General features: G+C 45.4%; 1 protein-coding gene across 1 annotated transcript in view; it reads left to right on the top strand.

Moving 5' to 3' along the window:
- The window catches only part of LOC126345875 (neurogenic protein big brain-like), a 259,255-nt gene that overhangs the window by 16,373 nt on the left and 216,607 nt on the right, over nucleotides 1-26,275 (top strand). The window contains exon 2 of the mRNA XM_050002139.1: nucleotides 13,731-13,857. Coding sequence (XP_049858096.1) covers nucleotides 13,731-13,857 — 127 coding nt within the window. The remainder of the gene's footprint in view (nucleotides 1-13,730; nucleotides 13,858-26,275) is intronic.

Below are 26,275 nucleotides of genomic sequence, written 5' to 3'. Positions count from 1 at the left end.
GTGCATGGATCTGGAGAGGGGTGGGGGAGGCAGGCAATTAGAATACGTGTGGACTGGCTGGCTGCCGGCCGCCGAGAGATGCGGGCGGGCACTTGGCGGCCTTGTACAGAAGAATCTGGTGCAGCAGTCAGGCACCTACAGCACAAATCCAGCGTCCAGTCACTACACGCAGCGCCTAACCTGAGGGCCTGTAACGTAAAGAAGCACGAGGTCAGCTAGAACTGCACAGAAATTCAATACAAGTGTTAAGGAAATGGAACTAGAGTTTAAAGTCCCGTGGACCCATTAGACAAGTATCTCGAGCATGGCCTTAACGAAGACATTGACCGTCGTCTTTTATATGGAACCAGTCCAACATTGCCTGAAATGGCTTACGAGGCCACAAAAAGCCGACAGGACAGCCGAAAGGAGTTTCGAATATTGCAGCTCACTGATAAGTGCTCAACATCTTATCCACTGCGGCAAATAGTTTAATGTGAAGAATTATAGTAGCTACTTAGATCCTTCCTACCTTGATTTCAAAAGCATATCATAAAACTGAGTATTACATCGCAAAAGTGATCACTTATTCTATACAGGGTGTCCCAGGAGGAATGGTCGATATTCAGGGGTATGACAGAAACGATCATCAGAAGCGAGATAGTCTCAAACATGGGCTCTAAAACTGCATATCTTAAGGGCCATCAGCACTTATTCCATACCGTAAAACAAATATCTTCTAGTGCAAGCTCTTTGCTTTCCATGTTTTGGGAGGAGGTAATGTGGACCGAAACTAGAAAAATTGTCTCGTACACCGGCTCTAAAATGCATACCTTAAAAACTGTGAGCACTCGTTCAGTGGAAGAGCCGGTTTCACAGTATCGAAGACGAAACAATGTCAATTGCTCTCAAGGAATTCATTTTAGAGCCCATGTTTACTGGACACTTTTGCTTCGAATGATCATTCCTGCCTTACGCTTCAAAATTGACCATTCCTCCTGTGATGCGCTGTAGAAGCAATAAGCTACATCGGCTCTCCAATCCCGATCTATGCTATTAAGTTTGCTGTCGATGACTGTACGCGAATACCGAAACTGTTACATCAACAAGGTAAAGGTTTCCAGCCCGTTCTCTTTGTTAAACACAATATTTGAAGAAGGGAAATGAGAAACATTCTGAGTATCATTTTTTTATCATAAAACGCGTTTCAGCGCTTTTATGTTCACGCCACTCTTTTGCATGCCCGAAAACTTATTCTAAGTGTCAAATCAGGGGAAAAATGTTTCAAGGATTTTTTACTAGATAGCACATGGTTTATGTGACAAGCAGAGCTGGCCAGTGGAGTTCCGAATGAGATGCCTCAAGGTCTTGTCGATTTAGCCTATGATGGTTCGAAGAGATAACACACTAGTTTTTGGAGAGTGGATACTGCTCTCTGAGCTGCGACAAATTTCGCACTAATAAAGAAAAGTTAACAAGACCTTTGTGCGCAAAATTTACACAAGATTTCAGTCACCAACTTTCTCTTCCGAATGCGAAAATATTTTGTTGAGCCCAACCTACATAGGTAGGAATGATCATCAAAATAAAATAAGAGAAATCAGAGCTCGAACAGAAAGGTTTAGGTGTTCGTTTTTCCCGCTCGCTGTTCGGGAGTGGAATAGTAGAGAGATAGTATGATTGTGGTTCGATGAACCCTCTGCCAAGCACTTAAATGTGAATTGCAAAGTAGTCATGTAGATGTAGAAGATTGTTCAGTCAGCTATGAAACCATTTCATGTAATTCCAAAACACACAACTGACTTCTCTTATTTTAAAGATGCTGCTGTAATATTGTTGTCAATGTAGGCGTGTAAGATCTCCAAATGCAGTATGATCAAATTGTACCGTACTCATCTGTCTCAAACAGCTCTAAGAAATTCTTATTCTGGAACAGAAGAATGGAAAAATGTGAATGTATTCAAAAGAGGAAAGACCACGGCTGATGTATGCCACGCCGTACTTCATCTGGAAGACAGGCACGTTTATCGGTTGCAAAAGAGGAAAATCTTTTGACGATGATGCCAGTTCTTCCTCATCAGTACTGGGAGTTTTACAGCAAACTTTCCAACATCTGGTCCCAAGAGTGGAGTAATATAAAAAACGGAAGTCAGTTCTGAGAGGCCATTTTTCTTGAATTTAATTTTATTATTCGCCTATAAAAAATTTAAAAGCAATTAGAAATGGTTTTGTTGACTAAAATATTATTGATATATTTCTGTAATCGTTTTAGGACAAATAAAACATAGTGCATCTGTCTCAATGGCACTTGAAACGAAAACTCTCGTATTGGCACTTAGTCGCAGTTATTTTCTTGACATGACACGTAGAACGCTTCTACTAAATTATTTATTTTCGAATTTATCGCACTTTTTTCGGTGATGAGGTGGACAACGTAATTCTGTAGTATCAGAACACCTCATTTTTTTTGGATACAAATAAGTTATGTACAAAATAGATATAATGCTTTACTTCTTCTGACAAACATGAGATATATCACTTCGAACCATTTCCACTCTTCATTTGTTTCTCCAGGAAATTAACTGAAGATGCGGGAAAATTGTTACACTATAATCTGATGTAATTACAAGACAAATGGTAGCGTTTTGCGCACAGAATCCTTTATCTAGGCAAAAAAAATTATATTGTCGCTCAAACGGTAACGTAACCACGGGAGAATCCAGCTGGGAGTACTGTCAATTAAAGGAAGAAAGTTCAATGTCTTATCACTAGAGACGAAGCAATAGCTCTACTGGACTCACAATAGGCGTTTACACAATCATCCCAGCAATATCCCCAGTTGATTGAGAGAAACCGTGGAAAAGATATAACAGGACGGCCAGGCAAGGTTTTTAATCCAGCTGCTAATGGATTTTTACCCGGTATACACTGATATGCTACATAGTAGTTTTCAATCAGATGGTTTGTTTACAATTCCTCGCTACACGAGAAAGTTGTAAGGTTAGTGATGTGTCATCTACAGCATATTCCTTGTACCAGTTTCACCTCCAAGTAGCTCAAAGCAATTATTGAAAAGGAAACTCAAGCAACTAATTAATTTGCAGGACTAGTACAACAGAAGCCAGCACTGCTCTGCGTCACAATCTTTTTTGTCGTCGTTAGTGGTTTGGCGGCTTTGCAGGTGACGGGTTCCAACAGCACAGGCGATCCCCAGTCGGTCCTAGTTTTTTGCAGGTATTTACCGAAACTTTTGCCCCTGCCAGATGGCAACGCGTTGTGTATGCGAGAAAGGTAAATTGCAATGTGATTGCGATTCCACGGCGATATGGACGTCACAATAGAACACGCTGGGTGATGTGGTTTCAAAGGTGTAACATCTTATTTATAAAATAACTGATAGAAAATGCAATTCTTTCCCAGTATTACTGGGTAAAGGGAAAAATTAGTAAAAACGGTCATTTTTTTCTGAAATGATTGGCCACACAATTACTTAGACACTCTTAAGTCTTCTATAGGTAAAGACTAAACAGTAAGTAGGTAAGGCAATATTCGGTTTGATATCTGCTATACTTTCAGGTCACGAAAACTGACAACGGCAGGGAGAGCGGTTGGCTAACTCCACTGCCCTGCACCATACATCCAATGACACCATTGAAAAGGATGACACGGTGTTCGGTCGGTTGCAATGGGTCGATAGGGAGTTTGTGTGTGACCTGCTGTACTTTATTGCGAATGTAGCCACAGTAACAAAACCGCGAGGAGGTCTTCCTGTCTTGGACGTCTCGGAAGTGCAGCGGCCATTATTGTGTCCATACAAATCGGGCGGATACATCATGTGAAGAGAACTACTGATCTGTAAAATGGCACTGGAAACCAACACATATTGACAATCTTTACTGCATGGCTTTTGTTTCACCATCCACAGACTTAGGATTAGAGGTGACTGCCGTTTCGTCACTGATCCCCAAGTAGAAAGCTCATGATCAAGAAAATTTGCTTCGATATCTCCCGCGCCTTGTATAAGCCGCCGACAATAGTATGGGGAAACCTTCTGAATTTTAAACCCGCGGGTGTCATTTGAAAGGAACACCTTAAAAGGCAATGCAGTGGCGATAAGTCGGACACCAATTTCGAGTGGTGAACAACAAACAGTTCGACGACTGTGATGGTGCAGAAGTAGAAACTACATCGCATATATGTCGGTGTCAGATCTGTCATGCGATATACACATATACAAATGGCCGTAGTATGGCGTACACAAGTGTAAAAGGGCACTGCATTGGCAGAATTGTCATTTTTTCTCACGTGATTCATGTGAAACGTTTCCGACGTGGTTATGGCACACGATGGGAATTAACAGACTTTGAACGCGGAATTGTAGTTGGAGTTAGACGCACGGGGCATTCGATTTCAGAAATCGTTAGGGAATTCAGTATTCCGAGATCCACAGTGTCAAGAGTGTGCCGAAAATACCAAATTTCAATCTTTACCTCCTACTACAGCTAACTCAATGGCCGACAGTCTTCACTTAATGATCGAGAGCAGCAACGTTTGCATGGAGTTGTCTGTGCTAACACTGCTTGAAGTAACCGCAGAAATCAATGAGGGACGTACGAGTAACTTATCCGTTAGAGCAGTGCGCCGAACTTCGGTGTTAATGGGCTATGGCAGCAGGCTATCGAAGCTAGTGCCTTTGCTAACACCACGATATCACCCGCAGCGCATCTCCTTGGCTGGTGACCATATCGGTTGACCCCTAATGGTGTCGGCTGTGTTTACATGGAATGGTTTGATTTCGCTGGGACAACTGAACCCATCACTGACGAAATAGTTATGTGCGTCTACTTCCAGACTATCTGTAGCCATTCATAGACTACATGTTCGCTAACAACGGTGCGCAATGTGACCAGGCCACAATTGCTCTCGACTGGTTGGAAGAATGGACAATTCGAGAGATTGATTTGGACACCCAGATCTCCTGACGTGAATCCCATCTAACATATATGAAAGATTTTCTAGAGTTCGTAGACATACTCATGCCTCGGCAACACTTTCGCAATTATGGACGGCTTTAAAAGCCACGTGGCTTAGTATTTCTGCAGGGGTCTTTCAACGACTTGTCGACTCCATGTAAGGACGAGCTGCTGGACTACGCCGGGCAAAAGGAGGTGGACACTATATTAGGACGTATCTTATGAGTTTTGTCACTGTGCGTAGGGAGTTAATAACAATGGGTTTCGACGGTCGAGTATTGCCTCATAAGCCACACATTACTGTAGTCATTGCTAAGTGACGCTTGAGGTGGTGTTAAGAGGGACGCCTCTGGACAGTAGATTAGTGGGAAACGAATGAGTTAGAGTGACGAATCACGCTATGCTCTGTGGCAAGCCGATGGAAGAGTGTAACTCTGGCGAATGCTTGCATAACATTATTTGCTATCATATTAGTGCCAACAGCGAGGTGCGGAGGAAGTGGTGTTATGGTAAGAGGGTGACCTTTGTGGTCTGCTTGTGGTTCGAGTATTACACTTTAAAATGTGCAAGGATGTGCACTCATTTCACAACATTGTGCATTGCATACAGGAGAGGAGCGGATCAGAGAAAATGATTGTTTGCTTTAGCATGACAACGCAGACCTGTCATAAAGCAGCATCTGTAAGGCAATAGTCTCTGGACAGTAACATTCCTGGAATGGACTGGCCTGCTCACAATCCCAACCAGAATCCAAGAGGCCTCTTTTTGGACGAGTTATAAGGTCGACTTTACTCCCGACCTCAGCGTCCAAAATCACTATCTGCTCCCGTATAAGCTTTGAGGAAGGATTTGCCGCCGTTGCTCCACCAACATTCAGACACCTCATTGAAACCGTCCCCAGCAGAGTTGAAGCTGTCACAAAAGCGAAGGTTGGGCACAAAAATGGTTCAAATGGCTCTGAGCACTATGGGACTTAACATCTGTGGTCATCAGTCCCCTAGAACTTAGAACTACTGAAACCTAACTAACCTAAGGACATCACACACATCCATGCCCGAGGCAGGATTCGAACCTGCGACCGTAGCAGTCCCGCGGCTCCGGACTGCGCGCATAGAACCACTAGACCACCGCGGCCGGCGAAGGTTGGGCACACCCCATATTATTGTCCAGTAATAGGTGTCTAGACAGTGTGATCAGATGGTATACGCCCTACTGTTTTCTGAGACGTAGAGAAAGCCGCGCAGGAGATGCGTGCAGTGACCGGCGAGATCAGAGTGGGGCAGCGGCGGGCGAAGGCCACAGTCAAATGCCTGTGCGCGCCGCGGCGGCAGCTGGCGTGAAGCGGCAGGTGCTGCCTGCGGGCCACGGACCTTGCTTCCGGGCCTCGCGCCTTGCCCGTGTGGCGGTGGCGAGCCAACGTGAAGCCCGTCTGCTGTACCCGTCTGTCCTTAAAGCTGGGCGCCGCTAGGTCATTTCTGTGTTACGTTCCAACTCACATTCATTTCTGATATTTTTAAGGACTCGTGAATTTACGCTAATAGAAACGGAAAGTGAGGCATCGTGACAGACAGTTGGGCGAGACTCGTTACACCTCTGTAGTGGACGCTCAAGATACAAAAACTCATTAATGTGGTGGTTCAAATGGCTCTGAGCACTATGGGACTTAACTTCTGAGGTCATCAGTCCCCTAGAACTTAGAATTACTTAAACCTAACTAAGGACATCACACACATCCATGCCCGAGACAGGATTCTAACCTACGACCGTAGCGGTCTCGCAGTTCCAGACTGAAGCGCCTAGTACCGCTCGGTCACACCGGCCGGTAATGTGGTCGTCCCTGAATCAGTGGGGCATTTTCGTTCCGAAATCGAGATGGTCCTAGGCCTAGGCTCTTTCAACAGTTACCATAGCAGACATTGCTGACACTGTGATTACGACGCTGCTAGAAAGGACGGAGCGCAAATACTCGTCCAGTCATCCGTTTTAGATTGTCCGTGCTTTCTCCTAATCGCTTCACGCGTATGCCAAGAGATTTTTTTTAGTGACTGTTAACCAACTGAGCTAATGCGCATTCGATCTTGAACCTCTGCGCAGTTAATCGAGCGATGCAGAGACGTGTTCAACCACAGCAGTCAAATCAGAAGGAGGGGGTTCAGATTAAAAGTGAATCCATTCAGAATATACCCATCTGAGTTACTTAAGGCAAAATCCGTGATGGTTTCTTTAGAAGGTATATGGCCAATGTTTTTGTCAAGTGGGAGCTTGTGCTTCATGATGGGACTTCAAAGCCTAACATTCTTTCCTTCTGGACAGGATTTCTTAGAGTGAGCGCATGGGAGACTGTATATTGTTATCTGTCCGTCGGATAGGGACATTAAACTGGGGGGATCGGTTGGTTCTGTGCGAGAGCAATGGCGTCATCCACTTACACTCTCTTCGTTATTTCTCTCATTTTCATCAGTGGCACGAACATGACAATACACACTACGCTTAGTCACTAAATTTAGCCTTCATATAACTCACAAGGCTAACACGTTTTAGAAGAAAAGTTCTTAACAAAGAAATTTAGGTAGCTGGCTACCCCCTACACCCGCAAGTCTTCATCTCTCCTGTCGCTCAGAGAACTTTCAGATAGGTGCCATATTACATTTACTGTGAATATCACGAGCCAGTAATAAGTACATCAAATCAAACCACCATCAGAAGGTAACAGTGTATCTGCTGGATGGATGAATGCGTCACTCCAGCGTCAAACGACAATGTTCCGGCACCCACATAACCATCCGGAAAATTCCGTCTTACTGTCTGAACGGAGCCGGTGATTAGCTTATTAATCTCTCATTCAAGAGGAGCGGGGTTCAAGATTTAGGTTGCAGTCACAGGGCAAAAAGAGTGCTTATGTGCTGCAAGAAATGTGGAAGGTTGATTAGGGTTTAATGTCCCGTCGATGTCGAGGTTTTAGAGGCTGAAAGGCTCGGACTGACGAAGCCTAGGACAGTACAAGCTCTTAGAAGTTGCTCATCGTATCTACCAACTGCAGTTGCCAACTATGACCAAATGTGCGTTGAAGCCGCGAATAGTATGGCACTGGGTAAGTAGTAAGCCACGTGGCGGTAGTTGCGTAAACGCGAAATGCGGCGGTGAAAATATTTATCCGAATTGCTTTTGTCACAAGGGTGATGGCCGTCATGATTTGGTTGTACCCGAGAGGCACGGCATTCTCTGGTATATCGCGACGTTAAGTCGGCCGCTTGTTGGATTATTTCAAGTTTTACCCACGGCAGGTGGTTGAAGCGTTCAGAGATATTGATTGGCAAAACAGACTCGCCAACTGCACGTACATTCTTGCAATGAGTAACTGAGAACAAGTGTTTCTCCATCCGTTGACATCCGACGAAGCAAACTTTTTCAAAGCTGGATGCGTTAATAAGCAAAACTTCCGATACTGCTCTCAGGAAAACTCTCGACATTTAGATGAAAAGCCCCTGGCAAGTCAGCCGGCCGCTGTGGCCAAGCGGTTCTAAGCGCTTCAGTCCGGAACCGCGCGACTGCTACGGTCGCAGGTTCGAATCCTGCCTAAGTAGTTCTAAGTTCTAGGGGACTGATGACCTCAGATGTTAAGTCCCATAGTGCTCAGAGCCATTTGAACAACCCCAGGCGAGTCCAAAAGTTGTCGTATGATGTGCAGCTGGCATGGGCGGTGTTCCTGGTCCCTGTTTTTTCGAAGATGACGCCGGACGTGTATGTGTATGTTTCAGAACTCCCATATTCCCCGAATACCAGGCAGGAGGGTTACTGAATAACATTTGGTTGCAGCGGCTCACACAGCACGCTAGAGTATGGCTATACTCCGACTAACGTTTCCAAAGCCGTGGTAATATCCCGCTGTGGAGATGTGACATGGCCATCCAGTCCCCCATGTTTAACAAATGGTTCAAATGGCTCTGAGCACTATGGGACTTAACATCTAAGGTCATCAGTATCCTAGAACTTAGAACTACTTTAACCTAACTAACCTAAGGACTTCACACACATCCATGCCCGAAGCAGGATTCGAACCTGCTACCGTAGCTGTCGCGCGGTTCCAGACTATAGCGCCTGGAACCGCTCGGCAACAGCGGCCGGCCATATTTAACAGCTCCGGATATCTGCCTGTGGGGGTAACATGTAGCAAAGGGTCTTTGTCACTTTGGAGACAGATGACAAACTTGAAGACTCATCAACTGTGAAATAAGCGCCATTTAGCAGGGTATGTTAAGGCGTGTTATGGTAGCCTTTCCACAACTCTTTCAGCACTGCATTTTGACAGACGTGGGGCATCTGGAGGGGGAATTTATTTTCAAGGTGTAGCGAGGTGTTCCGATACGCGTTACATACTGTAGTAATTGCTAGTTTATGTACTTGTATTTAATAACAGTATTAAATTACTATTTGCAACCACCCTGTTTCTGTTTACATTTGAAGTTGATAGCAACTATAGGCATTGCGCTGTAGTTCTCAGACAGTTTTCACCGCGCGGGGTAGCCGTGCAGTCTTGGGCGTCTTGTCACGGTTCGCGCGGCTCCCCCCGTCGGAGGTTCGAGTCCTCCCTGGGGCATGGGTGTGTATGTGTTGTCCTTAGCGTTAAGTTAGTTTAAGCTAGATTAAGTAGTGTGCAAGCCTAGGGACCGATTACCTCAGCAGTTTGGTCCCATAGACCTTACCACAAATTTCCAAATTTTCAGATCTTTCAGAGAATTGACATGAACAACAACATTTGTGCAACATCCGATGTTGCCTATGTAATCAAAAAGTCCTTCCACTGTTATATGTGTAACAATGAAAATCTTGGTAAATTAGTTGTCTACCAATTTATGTAACTCGAGTCATCTAAAACACACCAGTTCATAATTCGACGTACGCGAATTTGTTTCACAGGTCACACAATAAGATGAGAGTACGTTTTGGGTTCATCGTATTGTTTAATTATACCTACGGCAGCACTAATACATCAGGAGGGAAACGTACAATATAGGTTAAAATGGTTCAAATGGCTCTGAGCACTATGGGACTTAACTTCTGAGGTCATCAGTCCCCTAGAACTTAGAACTACTTAAACCTAACTAACATAAGGACATCACACACACCCATGCCCGAGGCAGGATTCGAACCTGTGACCGTAGCGGTCGCGCGGTTCCAGACTGTAGCGCCTAGAACCGCTCGGCCACTCCGGCCGGCAATATAGGTTAAATGGCAGCGAAATCATACATGTTTTACAGAGAAAAATTAATGCCACTGTGTAGTTTTCGGAAGTACGATTTAAGATCTAAACTCGTGTGAGTAATTGATGCTTTCATAATTATTGCCTTATGTCTTAATATGGATCCTGGAGTCAAAAGAAAGACAGATATAGAATTACACTTCTTACAACGAGCCACAAAATCGAAAAGAGTCGAAAACTGCGCAATTACCGCAGCTCTCACGGGGCAGTCAAAATAGTTGGCCAGCGAGCATGGCATTAACGGCCAACTGTAGTCGAGAGAGTGTGGACGAATACCATTTGGCACCCTAATTAAGCTGCGCAGTAAAATTCTGGAGTATTTAGCAGAATTGGTAGCAGCGGACGGCGCTGCGCTGCTGTAACCTTAATTACGTACGTTTCTACAGAAGATTTACCTGCCGCCTTCTTGCAGCCGCCTTGATAGCCTGCACGCACTTATTAAGGTTTCACTCGTATTTTATTTGGGGTGCTGCTGCGAGGGGCATACTTACCGGTAATATTTATTAGCCTTCCGAATTTCCTCTGGCTTAATGGACGAGGAATTTTAATAATTCACTTTCTGTACAGTGGAAGCTCTTTTGCCCCGCCGTGTTTCGGGAAATTGCAGGCTAGGGCTACGCGCGTGCACTTACGTGTTTGTGTATGTGTGAATATTATATGAATTCTCACTGCGGGGGAGGGGGGGGGGGGTTGCACATTCTACCTGAAACCCAATGCCTTACGCCTGAAATTATGATTTCGAAAGCGGGAATTAAGGTGGCTAAGCGACTAGGTCCCTGCAAAATTTTCAGAGGCGGCCACAGAAGCTACGTGCCGAAATCCTTCCAAAGGAAGCATCGCACAGACTATTCGCTCACCGCCCATCACGTTCCTGAAATATCGGAAAAATCTTTCAGTGTGCATCATGTGGCTTAAGGAGAGCTGCTTCTGTGGTGTGCCTGTCTGAAGACAGGTCGACCAAATAATCTGAGCGCTGTTCTCCGACGAGAGACTGTTGAACTTTCGGGAAGAGCCATAAAATATCGGCCCAAGCTCGGGTTATTTAATGGAATATAATTCTTAAAGTACACTGATCACAATATCGCCACAGCAGTCAAGGTACCTTGGGTGTGGTATGCGGTTATGTATTGCTGTGGCCAGAGAATCAGCTCATCAGCTAGTCACGCTGGAACTTTAGAGTTTAATGCTTTTAATTTCCAACTCCCCCCCCCTCCCCCATCCCTCATTGAACCATGGACCTTGTCTCTGGTGGAGAAGCTTGCGTGCCTTAGCGTACAGATAGCCGTACCGTAGGTGCAACCACAACGGAGGGGTATCTGTTGAGAGGCCAGACAAACGTCTGGTTCCTGAAGAAGGGCAGCAGCCCTTTCAATAGTTGCAGCGGCAACAGTCTGGATGATTGACTGATGTGGTCTTGTTACATTAACCAAAACGGCTTTGCTGTGCTGGTACTGCGAACGGCTGAAAGCAAGCGCAAACTACAGGGGAGGGGGGGGGGGGGCAAGAGATGAATACACTAAGCAGATTGAGAAGGATGTAGGGTGCAGTAGTTACTTGGAGATGAAGAAGCTTGCACAGGATAGAGTAGCATTGAGAGCTGCATCGATCTAGTTTCTAGACCGAAGACCACATCAACAACAGCTGAAATCAAGGATTGATTTTATCAACTGAACTGTCTGTTGTGTTAGTATTTAATATAATTTCTGACCACTATGGGCCTGAACATCTGAGGTCATCAGTCTCCTAGAACTTATAACTACTTAAACCTAACTAACGTAAGGAAATCACACACATCCATGCCCGACGCAGGATTCGAAACTGCGACCGTCGCAATCGCGCGGTTCCGAACTGAAGCGCCTAGAACCGCTGGGCCACAACGGCCGGCCTGCCTTCACTGTCGTCACCGGAAGTACTGGTTGGCTATAATTAAGCTTTCGGTACTTGAGCCATTCTGGACGGAAAAGTACTCACCGTATGGGTGCCCACCTTTTTGGGAATGATGGTCAGACTGCGCTGCCGAATTTCTGCTTCCGTAGTGTTGGTGCACCTGTACTGGTAGGGCGACTTACGTTTGGAACACAAGATTCAGTGTGCATTACACTTGCAGACATCAACATGGGTCCGGACAAAGTGAGCAGGGTGTGACGTATAAAAATCCATGGGTTCGCTCCTCAAGTGCCGGCCGCGGTGGTCTCGCGGTTCTAGGCGCGCAGTGCGGAACCGTGCGACTGCTACGGTCGCAGGTTCGAATCCTGCCTCGGGCATGGATGTGTGTGATGTCCTTAGGTTAGTTAGGTTTAAGTAGTTCTAAGTTCTAGGGGACTGATGACTACAGCAGTTGAGTCCCATAGTGCTCAAAGCCATTAGAACCATTTTTGCACCGGGTTTGAAGGACGTGATTCGGAAGCTCGAATTAACTGACGATTTGAAAGTTGGTCCTGGGAAAAGCCGACTGCCAGTTACGCCACAAATTGTTGAAGAAGTTAGTGCTGCCACTTCTGAAAATGCTGGACGCAGTGTGCGATTTACAAGCAGTTCACAAGCTGTGTTGCAACAGCTAAATATTCCACGGTCCACAGATACACTAACATAATCTATAATGCAGTTCCAGGCTGTCGTAGATGCAAAATGGTTGAAATGGCTCTGAGCACTATGGGACTCGACTTCTGAGGTCATCAGTCCGCTAGAACTTAGAACTACTTGAACCCAACTAACCTAAGGACATCACACACATCCACGCCCCAGGCAGGATTCGAACCTGCGACTGTAGCGCCTAGAACCGCTCGGCCACTCCGCCATACTGGCGTATCACCAGGAGTGATGGTATAGGGTGCCATTGGTTACACGTCTGGGTCACCTCTTGTTCACATTGACGGCGCTTTGAACGGTGGACGTTACATTTCAGATGTTTTAAGACCCGTGGTTCTACCCTTCACTCGATCCCTGCAAAGGCCTACATTTCAGCAGGATAATGCACGACCGCATGTTGCAGGTCCTGTACGGGCCTTTCTGGATACGGAAAATGTTCGACTGCAGCACATTCTCCAGATCTCTCACCAATTGAAAATGCCTGGTCATTGGTGGCCGAGCAACTGGCTCGTCACAGTACGCCAGTCACGACTCCTGATGAACTGTGGTATCGTGTCGAAGCTGCATGGGCCATCCAAGCTCTGTTTGATTCAATGCCCAGGCGTATCAAGGCGGTTATTACGGCTAGAGGTGGTTGTTCTGGGTACTGATTTCTCAGGATCTATGCACCGAAATGACGTGAAAATGTATCACATGTCAGTTGTATACTGTATTAGTCCAATGAATACCCGTCTATCATCTGCGCTTCTTCTTGGTGTAGCAATTTTAATGGCCAGCAGTGTAGTTGCGTCTGTCGGGTAAAACCTGAGCACCCAACGGCAGCCGATGGCGTTACGTGCTTGTGCGACTCGTCCAGGCGTTTGGTGCGCGGTGCGTGGCGCGGGCCAGTTGCTGGTGTAGTGACGCGGGGCGTGCTGTTGTGTGTGCAGGGGCGCACGCCAACCCCGCGGTGACGGCCGCTCTGCTGGCGACGCGGCGCGTCTCCGTGCTGCGAGCCGCCATGTTCGTCGCGGCGCAGTGCGGCGGTGGCATCGCGGGCGCAGCACTGCTCTACGGGTGAGTACAGCGCAGCTCCACACGGATCTGGGATCTGACCTTGCACCAGGGTGCGATTTGCAGGGGGGATCCCCCCCCCCCCCCTCTGCATCACACCGTCCCCTCCTCTGGCTTTAGTTTATGCATCCCAACCTGGGATATCATTTAAATTTTTGGAGCCGAACACTGAAAGATTTTAATACAGTCTTACTATTAATACCATTAATATGTTTGCTTATTAAGTTTGAAAAAGTGTTGTGTAGTAGTTAAGCATTTCAAAACATTTAGAACTAAATCATCATTCTCATGTTGCCATTGTTGCTTTCGTCTAAGGTGCGTCATCCGTTTACTTGCCAGCATGCGAGGGAAGTAGTGTAGCACTCATACCGCAGCAGTCGTACCGCAGAGTTGGGTGAGCTGGGGGCTGAAATTCCCACCCACAGGGTGGTGACCGACCCGGTACCTGTGCGAACATTTACCGTTAGGCCACCTTTTGGCAACGGACTAACGCGCCTGGGACGAAAGCACACATTACTAAATAACGCACCATCGTCTGCTTCTAGTTCCTAGGACCTTCTTTAAATACTCTTCTCTTCCACCATCGTTTTGTTTTCCTTTGGTTTTCATTTCCGTTGTGCAAGTACCAAGTAGGCCGCCGCTGCGATACTTTATCATCCTTTATGCTGCAAGGCCGACACACATGTGGCACAAATTCTGTTGCTTTGGTATAAATTAACCTGCCGCGTGCAACATACGCCGCAAGATGTTGCCTGTTGTAGCATGCTACAAGACGACGCACGCCACATTTCCGTAGCATGCCGCAATGTTGCAAGAGGTCGCCCCAGCGTAATCGAGGCTTTAGAGCCTGGTCTGTATTGTATGGTGGATGTGATGTGTTGCGTACGAAACTAAAACCTGCAATCAGATCCAAACGTCGTGGAAAACTGTGAAGAGGCGTCATCCTGCAGCAAGATAACGCTCGCCCACATTCTGCCAAACGGACAGCCAACACAATAAAGGAGTTGAGATTCGAAGTGCTCGAACATCCACCATACAGTAGAGACCTGGCTCCAAGCGATTTGCACATGTTTGGACCCTTAACTGAAGCACTACAGGGAAGAAGAGTTGAAAGCGTTGAAGACGTCATTGCTGCGGTGCAAAATTGGTTACACATGCAACCGAAAAACGCATTTCCTGATGAAATAAAAAAAAACTCGTAAACGTCGGAAAAACTGCATTGAAGTACAGGCAGGTTACGTAGAAAAATAACGCATATTTCAGTATTCTATCATCAGAATAAGCACAGCATTTCACAAATGTGCCTTTACTTTTTTAATTCCCGTCGTATACTTGTACGTAGATGATTCTGTAAATAAGCTTTACCTATAATGTACTTTTAAAGATATAACAAGGGATGGCTTTTCTGATAGCGCATACGCGTGAATAGTGAGTTTCGGCATTAACGCCTATTTATAAATAACTGTTTAACCATGGGTAACGCCACGTTCCAAGCAAGTAACATATGTAATTATACTAACCCCCTAAGACATCGCCCCCACTGGTAAAAGCACAAATCACACACTGCCTTACACTCTCTGCATTCTCTCGTCAAAATGAGGACCGTATCAACTATTCGTACTGCTCGCAACTCATACTCGTATTTTATAGTAATACGAGCCGAGTATACCCAGCTTTGCGCGGGAATGTTTTTCCTTTCCATATGCTCTTCCCCCCTCTGTCAGCCTACACATTTCCCCTTTGTCCATCTTCTTCTCTCCACTAACAAGGGGACCCACCATACTGTAAATCACGGATTTTGATGCGCTTGAATTATGTTGTAGAGGCACATACCCTGAGTACCTGGCTACCCGGTTTTTTAGCGACGGGCCTTGTATTTTCAGAAAATCGATTTCGAAGTTTTTGCGTGATTTGTATCTCTATAACATTACGTATATTTCAAGCAAGTAAGTGTGGCACAGTGGGAATGGTTCACGGCTACGGCGCTGGAGGCACCGGGTTCAAATCCTGCTAATGTACCTTTTTTTTTCAAAATCGACCTAATTTTTCAATTTTATTTCAAAAAGTATCAGCAAAGAGTGTAAGGTGTGCGAAATTATAAAGATAGATTCAGTTATTAATTTTTTTCATATATTCATTCCGCTTGTGGTTCGCAACATATTCTTCCAATTCATCTTTTTCGTTGAAATCTATCAGTTCATCTTCAATAATGATCTGTCTTGCGACCAAGAGATCCTGTATTGCGATACATGCCTCATCGCCAATTTCAACGGAATTGGCAGAGATCACACGCTAGGCGGTGTACTCCTTACGAGATTCAAATCGCGTAGTAGATTTTTGGCGTATATAATGGCATTTATGATTTCGCCTTTTGATTCTTCGTTCAACTCCTCTACTTGTGGATCTTCTTCTGGCGGCACTACTGCAGAAACACTTGGTTATTCCATTTCACAGAATTTTCGCAACACACGGCACTAGAGACGCTTTGCCAACAACTGAAGCTGTAGTTAGACGCGAACGTAAAGGAATGCAACTCGCATCCTCATTGGCCAAGGAGCTGGAGTTCCCATTACGGCTAACGGCATTCACGGGAGAGGGGACGATAGTGGGCGGAGATCGATTTCAGGTAATACAAGAAGAACCGTGGTACGAACATTTGGAAATCCAACTGCGAACCACAAACCGAATGAATATTTGAAAAAATTAATAACTGAAACATCTTCATAATTTCGCACAGCTTACACTGTTTGTCGATATCCTTTGAAATAAAATTGAAAAATTCGATTTTGAAAAAAAAAAAGTACACGGGCAGGATTCGTAAACAGTACCTTTAGCGCCGTAGCCGTGAACCTTTACCGCTGCGCTACGCTGACTTGCTCAAAGTATATGTAATGTTACGGACAAGCATATCTCGCAATGAACTTCAAAATCGAATTTCTCAAAACCAAGGCCCGTAGCTAAAATACCGGATAGCCAGGTACTCAGGGTAAGTGCCTCTACAGCATATTTGAAGCGCATCAAAATCCGTGATTTACAGTATGGAGGGCCCCCCTTGTAAGTCCATCTCCTCCTTCCCCCTCTGTCCGTTTCTCCTCTCCCCTATCTCCATCTTCTCCTCTTCCTTCTCTCTGTCTGCCAGTCTCCTCCTCTCCCCCTCTCTCTGCCCATCTTATTCCCCCCCTCTCTCTGTCCATCTCCTCCTCTTCCTTTTCTCTTCCATTTCCCTATGCATCTCTCTCTGTCCATCTCCTTCTTCCCCCTCTCAGTCTGTGCATCTCCTCCTATCTCCCTTCTCTCTTCCCTATCCCAATAGGAGGTTACAGGTTCTTACCCAACAGTACTTCATTCTAGATAGTAAGCATGTTTGGTTGAAATGGATCCAGGTGTTTAGGAAGAGCTTTTTACCGTGGCTTTCCCCATACATGCATATTTCAGGTATTTAACATATATTTAACAATTATTTGTACACATAGTTCGCCTGTATCTCTGCAGTTTCGTTTTTACAGATCAACATTTATGACGTCATATCTCCTGAACAATTTTGCAGGTGCATTCAGCTGCATATGTAGATGCTGTCTGGGAAATTTGTCGTGAATTGACTACGTAGCAAAGAAGTAATAAATTTAAACTTTATCTCTGATGCGGCAGTATTACTGCGTGAACAGCGAGAATGCAGCAAGCGATAAACTTTTTCCCTTTCATCATTTTGTTGAGGTTGTCAGCGAAATTAAATTTCGTTGAGGTTTGAAATTATCTATAAAGTTTGTTGTGAGTCATTGAGTGCTTTCATTCTCAAATACTGGACGAATAAAGACGCCATTCCTGCGTCACGGGCTACACTTCTTTTTCAACCCACCTCATTGATAGGCAAGGTGGTTCTTACCACTACAGACAGTAAGTGGTATGTGTAGCAAGTTTGGGTGAAGTCTGTCCAGCGGTTTAAGAGGAGATGTGGTGCATACATACATAGGTGTAGATGCATTTGACAGCTGTCAGGAAAATCGAAAAACGACACATAACTTTAAGAACTGTCTAAGGGTGTTATTTTCCAATTCATTAACTAACAAAAGTATATAGACAGTAATGTTTTAAGATGTGCTTTTTTCCGTTGCTGAAATGAGCTATTCGTCACGGTCACGTCCAAGCACGATAGCTCCTTTCTGCCTTTTTTTCACGTCTCCATCTCCACCTAGCTTCCTATGCTGATTTCATACAACCGATTGGTAAATATGCCTTTCACTGCCACAATCTACTGGTGTTCGACAAAAATATGGAAACACAATGTCCTTATTACGCTTCAAGTGTCAGTTGTGGTGAGAAGTCAGAACAGTGTTCCGTTTAGTTGTACAAGCATAACATCGAACCTAAATGAATGTGGACTAGGGAAAGTTGTTGGTACTTGTACTGTGGGTGGTTTCGTAACCAAGGGAGCAGAAGAGACTCGCGTTTCATGAGGCACTTCATCGAAGGTTTATACCGCATACACAGAAAGCGGAGAAACATCCTGCGCTAACTAACGACGTGGACAAAAGTGTGTGTTGAGCGATCGTGGCTGACGGTCATTGAAGAGGATTGCGGCGAAAAATAAGAGGACGACAGCTGCGAAAGTCGCTGCGGAACTGAGACTCGCGAATCCTTTCAACGCGAAGGGAGCTGCACAATCAGAGAACTATAATGCGTGCAGGAAAATCATAACAACTCATCATTGATTAAAATGCCCGTAGCAAGAAAACGTGTTATCGAAGGCATAAAACTTGGGACAACGGAACAACGGAAGAATGTTGAAACTTCTTTTTTTAAAATTCTTTTCTGCTTCTACGTTATTTAACTCTGAAACAGCTGAGCAAAACAGAACGTACTGAGCCGACTTTCTCTTTACTTTTTTTTATCGTGTCAGCACCGACCCACAATATTCTAGCGCAACGCAATCTGATTGCTCAAAGAAAAGAATAACCTAACTTCAAATAATTAATTCAAAAGAATGGTCCTGACTAAAAATAAATCCTAACAATAACCTATAAATTTCATTAAGCGCTTACCTCACAAAAATCATCATTACGTGAACTACTGCAATACAGCGAGCGTCAATACTGCCAGCTAAATAAAAGATTCCAACTACTAAAGCCACCAACTACTAATAGGCATATGGTTAGCAAAGGAAAGATTTTGTTGCAAACCAAATAGTGTATTTTTTTACCTTAATAATTCGACATCCACTTCAGATACGACTATAAATCCTCATTGACATCTAGTACAAAGGTATATAATCATGAATAATATTCAATCTAAAAGTCGAACACGTACAGATCGTTAGCCTACGCTAACACTTCAGACGTCTACCCTCCATCAATGCTAACTTCTCACAGCTAACATCCATCACTGCTGGCTGTTTACCTCCAACTTCCCAACAGTACTTCCATCACTGCTGGCGACTAACTTCCAACTGCTCAACATTACTGGCGATTAACTTCCGACGACGAGTCCAACCAGCCACAGAGTGTCTTACAGAGAAAGCGCAGTCAGAGATCCAATGCAATGCGCTACACAGCGCTGCCAACACAGAAGCATCCCACGTACAATGTCATTTGGTTGGAAGACTCCCGTTTCACACTTTTTTCCAACTTCTGGGCGAGTTTACGTTCCAGTAGTGAAACATGGCTGGGGTACGATGATGATTCGGCCAGCCACATCGTAGTATTCCATGGGCTCTATGGCTACTCCGCAAAATCACATTATGTGATCATTTTCGCCGATCAGGTGCATCCCGCGGTACAGTGTTTGTTCCCAAATGTTGATGCTTTGTTCCAAAACGACAGGTCCCCTGTTCATACAACTCGCATCTTCCAGGACTGGTTTCATGAGCACGAGACACCAGATCTCAACGTTGTTGAACCCTTGTGATCTACTTTACACAGTAAAGTGTGCGAGCGCTATCAACCTGTTACCTGAACTTTCCTCTGTTTGGTTGGAAGAATGGGATAAGTTTCCTTGAGAACAATACAGGACCTCTATTTATCAACTCCGGATAAACTGGAAGAGGTTTTGGACGCCAACCGTTTCGTGCGCCGTATTAGGCATGGTAATGTATTGTATTTGTGGTGTTTCGATAATTTGTCCAACCTCTGTAGGTCAGCGTTGGAGGGTTACACGCCCAGTTATACACCCTCTGCACATCTCCAAAGCGACCAGCGTACTATTTCAAGGGTGTGACATATATTTTGTAGTGGAACCAGAAGTGCTGGTGTTTACGCGTAACATCAGAACCTGCGCTCGTTCAGTACAGTTAAAAATGCGGTGTCGGTGCCCTGTATGAAGAGTTTGCGCCCGCCGAGTTGGGCGTAATGCACGGCGCGATAGCCTCGCAGCGCTCGCCGTTTGGGGCTCGGCGCTAGCGGAGCGCCAACTTGGCCCTGCTTCCCTCAGCGCCTCCACTCGCCTCGCTTTATTGCCGGCATAAATTGTTCCGCGGAATGTCGCGGCCCGGCGTGCCGCCGATCCGGGACGCCATAAAACCGCGAGTTGCATTCCTCCCCATTACCGCCTTCTTTTCGAACGCTGAAATACTGCCCGAGTCGCAAAGTTGGCGAATGTGGGAGGTATTGCGCGCTGTGGACCGCGTAATCGTGTTATTAAATGGACTGCATTAATACTCTTCCGTGGCGTGATAGCTGTTGGGTGGACGCCAGTCTGCTAACGATCCGGTGTTCAAATCCCGATTAGACCTCATATTTTCCACAACATTTAAGATGGCTTTCACATATTCTAATGTGCAGGGTAAATTTTCCTCCTTTCTTGTCTTGTGTAACTCCATTCCTTGCTGTGCGAAAATAAGGGCCGAATTATGTAACACTTGTTAACACTGACACTGAAAGTTTTCACAGAAGCAGCCGACTGACTTGGTGAATCTGAAGGCCTACAAAGGTCCCAGCGTCACTTCATCTCCATTGCCAAGCAAATATCCCCGAGCGGGACGGATACTGTGGTGTGTGAGCTGCATTGCCCTTCATATTTAGCACACGTTTCTGCTATTGTGGGCCAGTGGACAGTGGGAACCCCGGTTCCCGTCAGATCACCGAAGTTAAGCGCTGTCGGGCTGGACTAGCACTCGGATGGGTGACCATCCGGCCTGCCGAGCGCTGTTGGCAAGCGGGCTGCACTCAGCCCTTGTGAGGCAAACTGAGGAGCTACTTGACTGAGAAGTAGCTGCTCCGGTCTCGGAAACTGACATACGGCCGGGAGAGCGGTGTGCTGAATACATGCCCCTCCATATCCGCATTCAGTGACGCTTATGAGCTGAGGATGACACGGCGGCCGGCCGTTACCGTTGGACCTTCATGGCCTGTTCGGGAGGAGTTAGTTTTTCTGCTATTGGGAGAAGTTTTAACTGCTAGCGAATTTTACATAACTGCACTACAGTATTCACTTCTAGATTTCTAGAGCTCCGTTAAAAAATAGATTTACACTGGTGTGCAAAACCGTGTGCGAAAGCAGCTTTCCCATGATGAGTCACTGCCGAGTAACATAGCTCGATAAAACTTGGACTACACATAGAAAGAACTGCTACAGCATAGTACAAATGGTAGCTGTAAGAAATACGCAATGAGACGAACAGAAATGACTGCAAAGGTCGGCCGATGTATCGCTAGGCGCTTCAGCCCGGAACCGCGCTGCTGCTTCGGTCGCAGGTTCGAATCCTGTCTCGGACATGGATGTATGTCCTGAGGTTAGTTAGGTTTAAGTAATTGTAAGTGTAAGGGCCTGATAACCTCAGATGTTAAGTCCCATAGTGCTCAGAGCCATTTGACTCTGCAAAGACAATACTTACACTGAAGTCACCGTGAATCGCTATGGTCACCTGGACATCACAAAAGGCGGAAATGCTGTTATTAATTAGGATCTATGATAATCACCAACGCAAAAAAAAGCCTCGAAGCACTATGGGACTTAACATCTGAGGTCATTAGTCCCCTAGACTTAGAACTAGTGAAAACTAACTAATCTAAGGACATCACACACATCCATGCCCGAGGCAGGATTCGAACCTGCGACCGTAATAGCAGCGCGGTTCCGGAGCTCCTATGCTCTCCAGACAGTTGGTAAGGAGTTACTATGATAGGGCGTTCCATTCCTCCACCACTGATGTTGAACACTGCCGGGTGGTAGTTAATGCGCCTGGCCGTGATATAGTACGTCTTCCCAACGCATTCCAGGCGTTTCCGATGTCATTTAAGTCGAGGAGCTGGCAGGCCAGCACATTGGTCGAATATCCTGTCGCTCCGAGAGCTCCTACATCTGCGTTCTTCGATGCGGTCTCACATTGTCATCCATAAAAATGAAGAGAGGGCCGAATGCACCTGAAAAGGCGACCTTGTTGCGATGATGACAGATGACACGCCCAACGATTCACCGTGCTTTTGTTCACTTCAGGTCTTTGTGGACACTGCAAGCGCCAATGAATATCTACACTTCTTTGGCTCTCCGCCAAAAGAAACTTAATGACAGCTCCCTGCTTGGAATGCACCTCTGTTACGGACGCTATTTTTAAGACTACCGTCATCCATCGCAACTTACGAAACTATATGGGCAGAAGCGGTAATATTTGACGACGTCCCACAGCAAAATTTCTCTTTTTTCCAGTAGAAATTTATTGAGAAGAAATGTGGGGTACACAGAACACCCAGTACTAAAAGCCGCGTTCTTGTTGTTGTTGTTGTTGTTGTTGTTGTTGTTGAGGTCTTCAGTCCAGAGACTGATTTGATGCAGCTCTCCATGCTACTCTATCCTGTGCAATCTTCTTCATCTCCCAGTACCTTCTGAATCTGCTTAGTGTATTCATCTCTTGGCCCCCTCAACGATTTTTACCCTCCACGCTGCCCGCCAATACTAAATTGGTGATCCTTTAATGCCTCAGAACATGTCCTACCAACCGATCCCTTCTTCTAGTCAAGTTGTGCCACAAATTTCTCTTCTCCCCAGTTCTATTCAATACCTCCTCATTAGTTATGTGGTCTACCCATCTAATCTTCAGCATTCTTCCGCGTTAAGTGGACATAAATGGCTGCCATGAAACAGCGAATCAAACATCAGTTGAAAGTAGCTAAATGGTGAGGTAAGGGTGTGAAGAAGAACCATTGAAGGCACGAGCATCTGTTACAAAAACACTGGGCAACACGTGGTGGCGACTATGTTATGACCTTTTTCGCTTGAGTGTAAAGTGCTGTTTTCAAACCTCATATAATCAAGTGTACTCATTGATGAACTAACGTACGATTCCATTGACGGCATTTGCCGCTACCGTTATACGTCAATAAGTGGTCAAGATCGTTGGTCTAAAAAGCAACTTCAGGGAACGATTTGCGCGTGTAGATTGCCATATACGATTCCAGGACATCCGAAGACGTCCTGCAGATCCTTCATATGAAACAATCGTGAAATGATGAGCGTTTAGCCGGCCGGTGTGGCCGAGCGGCTCTAAGCGCTTCAGTCTGGAACCGCGCGACCTTTACGATCGCAGGTTCGAATCTTGTCTCGGGCACGGATGTCCTTAGGTTAGTTAGGTTTAAGTAGTTCTAAGTTCTAGGGGACTGATGACTTCAGATGTTAAGTCTCATAGTGCTCAGAGCCATTTGAACCGTTTTGATGAGCGTTTAATGGGACGACATGGCTGACCATTTTCTCTGGAGCTGTCGCGAAACTGCACAGACCATGTAACTGTGAGTCTCACTGCCCTTCGGCACAATAATATGGATGTTAGAGGTGCTTAAATAGAGTATTGTCAGAATTCACTATGAACAGCGTACAGCCTATTTTCCCCCTGCTAACAACAACAATTTGAGGTTGCATAAAAACGTAAAGGTGCAAAATTCGTCCTATTGAAACATCATAGAAAGCAAGGGTAGCTCACACAATGAATGTAGCATAGAAGTGATTCTCAGCCCTAAAACTTGGTAGCCAGCTCTCGCCAGAATGATGGCCTGCGAATCCATTCGACGCTAACGGCGCGTGTGATGGAAAACGCCACCGCACAGCTGCAGGGAGACGTCGTCTGCATTCATGTCAGAATCGAGTGGCGAATAGAGAAAGTGCTTCCTTTACTGAATTTTAGTCATAGTAAGATGTCCGATATGGAAGAAAATTGTCGTGGCGGACAAGAAAGAATAATGGATGCTGACCGAATCAACTCATTAGGATTAGGAGATTACAAGCTACCGGCAGCGGGTGGCTTACAAGCCTCTACAGTAGTTGCTCGCTGGAATGATTTCCATGACATTTACGCCGTAGGCTTACAGAGTTTTATACCCGGCATATTTGCAGTATGTTTGTGACTGCCCCTGAACATTGGCATTACATATCAATTACATATCAATCCATCGCCCCCCCCCCTTTTTTACCTGATTTGTTGTCGTGGCTAGTTTGGGAAGAAATTTAATTGACCTAGCTTGGCAAAGCTCTCGTCATAGTCAATGGATTTTTCGCTAGTTGGTACGTCCCCTCTGATGCTATTAACATTGATCTCATTAGTTAAAAGTAGTACTTCCTTACTCCGTGAAGGCAAGTGTCCAACGTTGTCTGAAGTTCGATGCGAGTTTCTGCGAAAGCACTCGATGTGGTCGACCAAAGTTTACTTAAGAGAGTTTCAGCCATCGATGCGGCTACCGTGGTTCACATAAGAGAAGATCTCTGTAAACTCCAACAAAGAAAACTTTTCACGGTCCTCACGAATATTATGAAAGGCATTCGAAAGTGATTCACATTTGATCCGTGCTATTTTGTGTTGATAACATTGTTCAAGGCGGCAGTGTGGCCCTGAGGCAATGTGCCACACTCCTGATACAAATATCACGGTATCGACACCCACATAGTCCTACATTTTTTATCTTCCATTTATGACCTCTTTCACCCATGCCAGTTGAAAAATGCCGTTTTTACCGTAATTTGGGGTCCTCGTTAAACTGTAGGTCGCCCTGTAACGAGCTGAGTAAGTCAGTTCGAAAGGTGGAAGAAAGCAACGGCATATCACCTCCAATAGAGCCATGCCTAATAAAGCACTGTTGTGTTAAAACCAGTCCTCCGTTAGATGACAACTTCCTCTTAAAATTGTTCGTGGACCAACGACAAAAGATCAAGGAACGAGCTAGAGTCTTTTGGAAAAATATTTCATCCTTGTGGTTAGTTTGGGTGTGAGTTATCTGAACGGTGTGAACTGTCAGGCACGAAACTGCGGCAGAGCTAATGATGACGCCGTTTGCAGCCACTGGCCGCAAGAAGCTGGAGGGGGAAAAAACTTCACTGTGTAATAAAAGTGTTATTTCCTCCATTGGGGTCCACGCACCAGGAGAAGACGATTTTATTCGCCAAGAAAATACGTCCCTTTCCGTTTGGAGATGGTGCGGTGGATATATTGGTAAAATGGTCTGAATTGTTAGGTCGCGTCACAGTCCTCTTCAAACTTCTCCGATACTAGACGTTTTGACGCCCCTGTTGGGATCTCGTTAATGAGATTTCTCGTGTCCACAGATGGCTGAACACTGTTCACCAGAAGATCCCAGCAGAGGGTTCAAAGCGTCGAGTACTGGAGAGTTTGAGGCGGAATGTGATGATTTTACCATCGGTGTGAGAGGAGCAGTGGGTAACAAATTCGTCTGCGACCTTAATTGGAAGTTTCCAGTAAGCGCGGTTTCCGCTGAAGCGATATGCTATGCAATTCGACACGTTGTAGTATAGCTCGCGTGACACGTCGCTTATTCGTGCGACACTCGTGTTCCTACTCAGCCGATGCGATAAATTAACGAGACAGCACGAATACTCGGTGGTAGCAAACATAGTTTCTTACGAGGTACGACAAAGGATACTGTTCCCACAAGCTCGTTTCGTGAACAAAAGGCAACAACGGTATCGGTTCCTTTAGATCACATCAATCGAACCGCATTATCACCTAGCACAATTACGTCATTGGAAATAGTGCTACTTACATAAATAAAAACAGAACATTGAACAAACCACGTTCAGTAAGCACTGCTCTAAAACCGATAACTGGGTAGCCTCAGGATGAGTGAACAATAGCAGACTAGTTTGTTTTATTACATGTCAGAAGAGTTTACAGATACAACTACCGAAAATAACAATGAAATTAACAGAATTGTACATGTAAATGGCAGTGCGTGTGAGAGCACACATTCTGCCTTACGTAAGACCTCAGATTTTACCGTTCTGTAAAGGCACTTTACCAATCTCACTTGCAAAATAATTACCCATTACCTGTCTGTTTTATTATTGCTAACACATTTCTTCTTCCTTTGTCTGATTTTGTGTCAGATTCAAATCCTTTCACAGTAGATGACTCGTGAAATTGATAACATTTAGATCACAGCCGCCCGCTGTGGTCGAGCCTTTCTAGGCGCTTCAGTCTGGAACCGCGCGG

Source organism: Schistocerca gregaria, chromosome 1 (genome assembly GCF_023897955.1).
Source record: "Schistocerca gregaria isolate iqSchGreg1 chromosome 1, iqSchGreg1.2, whole genome shotgun sequence".
Classification (NCBI taxonomy): Eukaryota; Metazoa; Arthropoda; class Insecta; order Orthoptera; family Acrididae; genus Schistocerca; species Schistocerca gregaria.
This window is presented reverse-complemented; position numbering and strand designations above follow the sequence as displayed.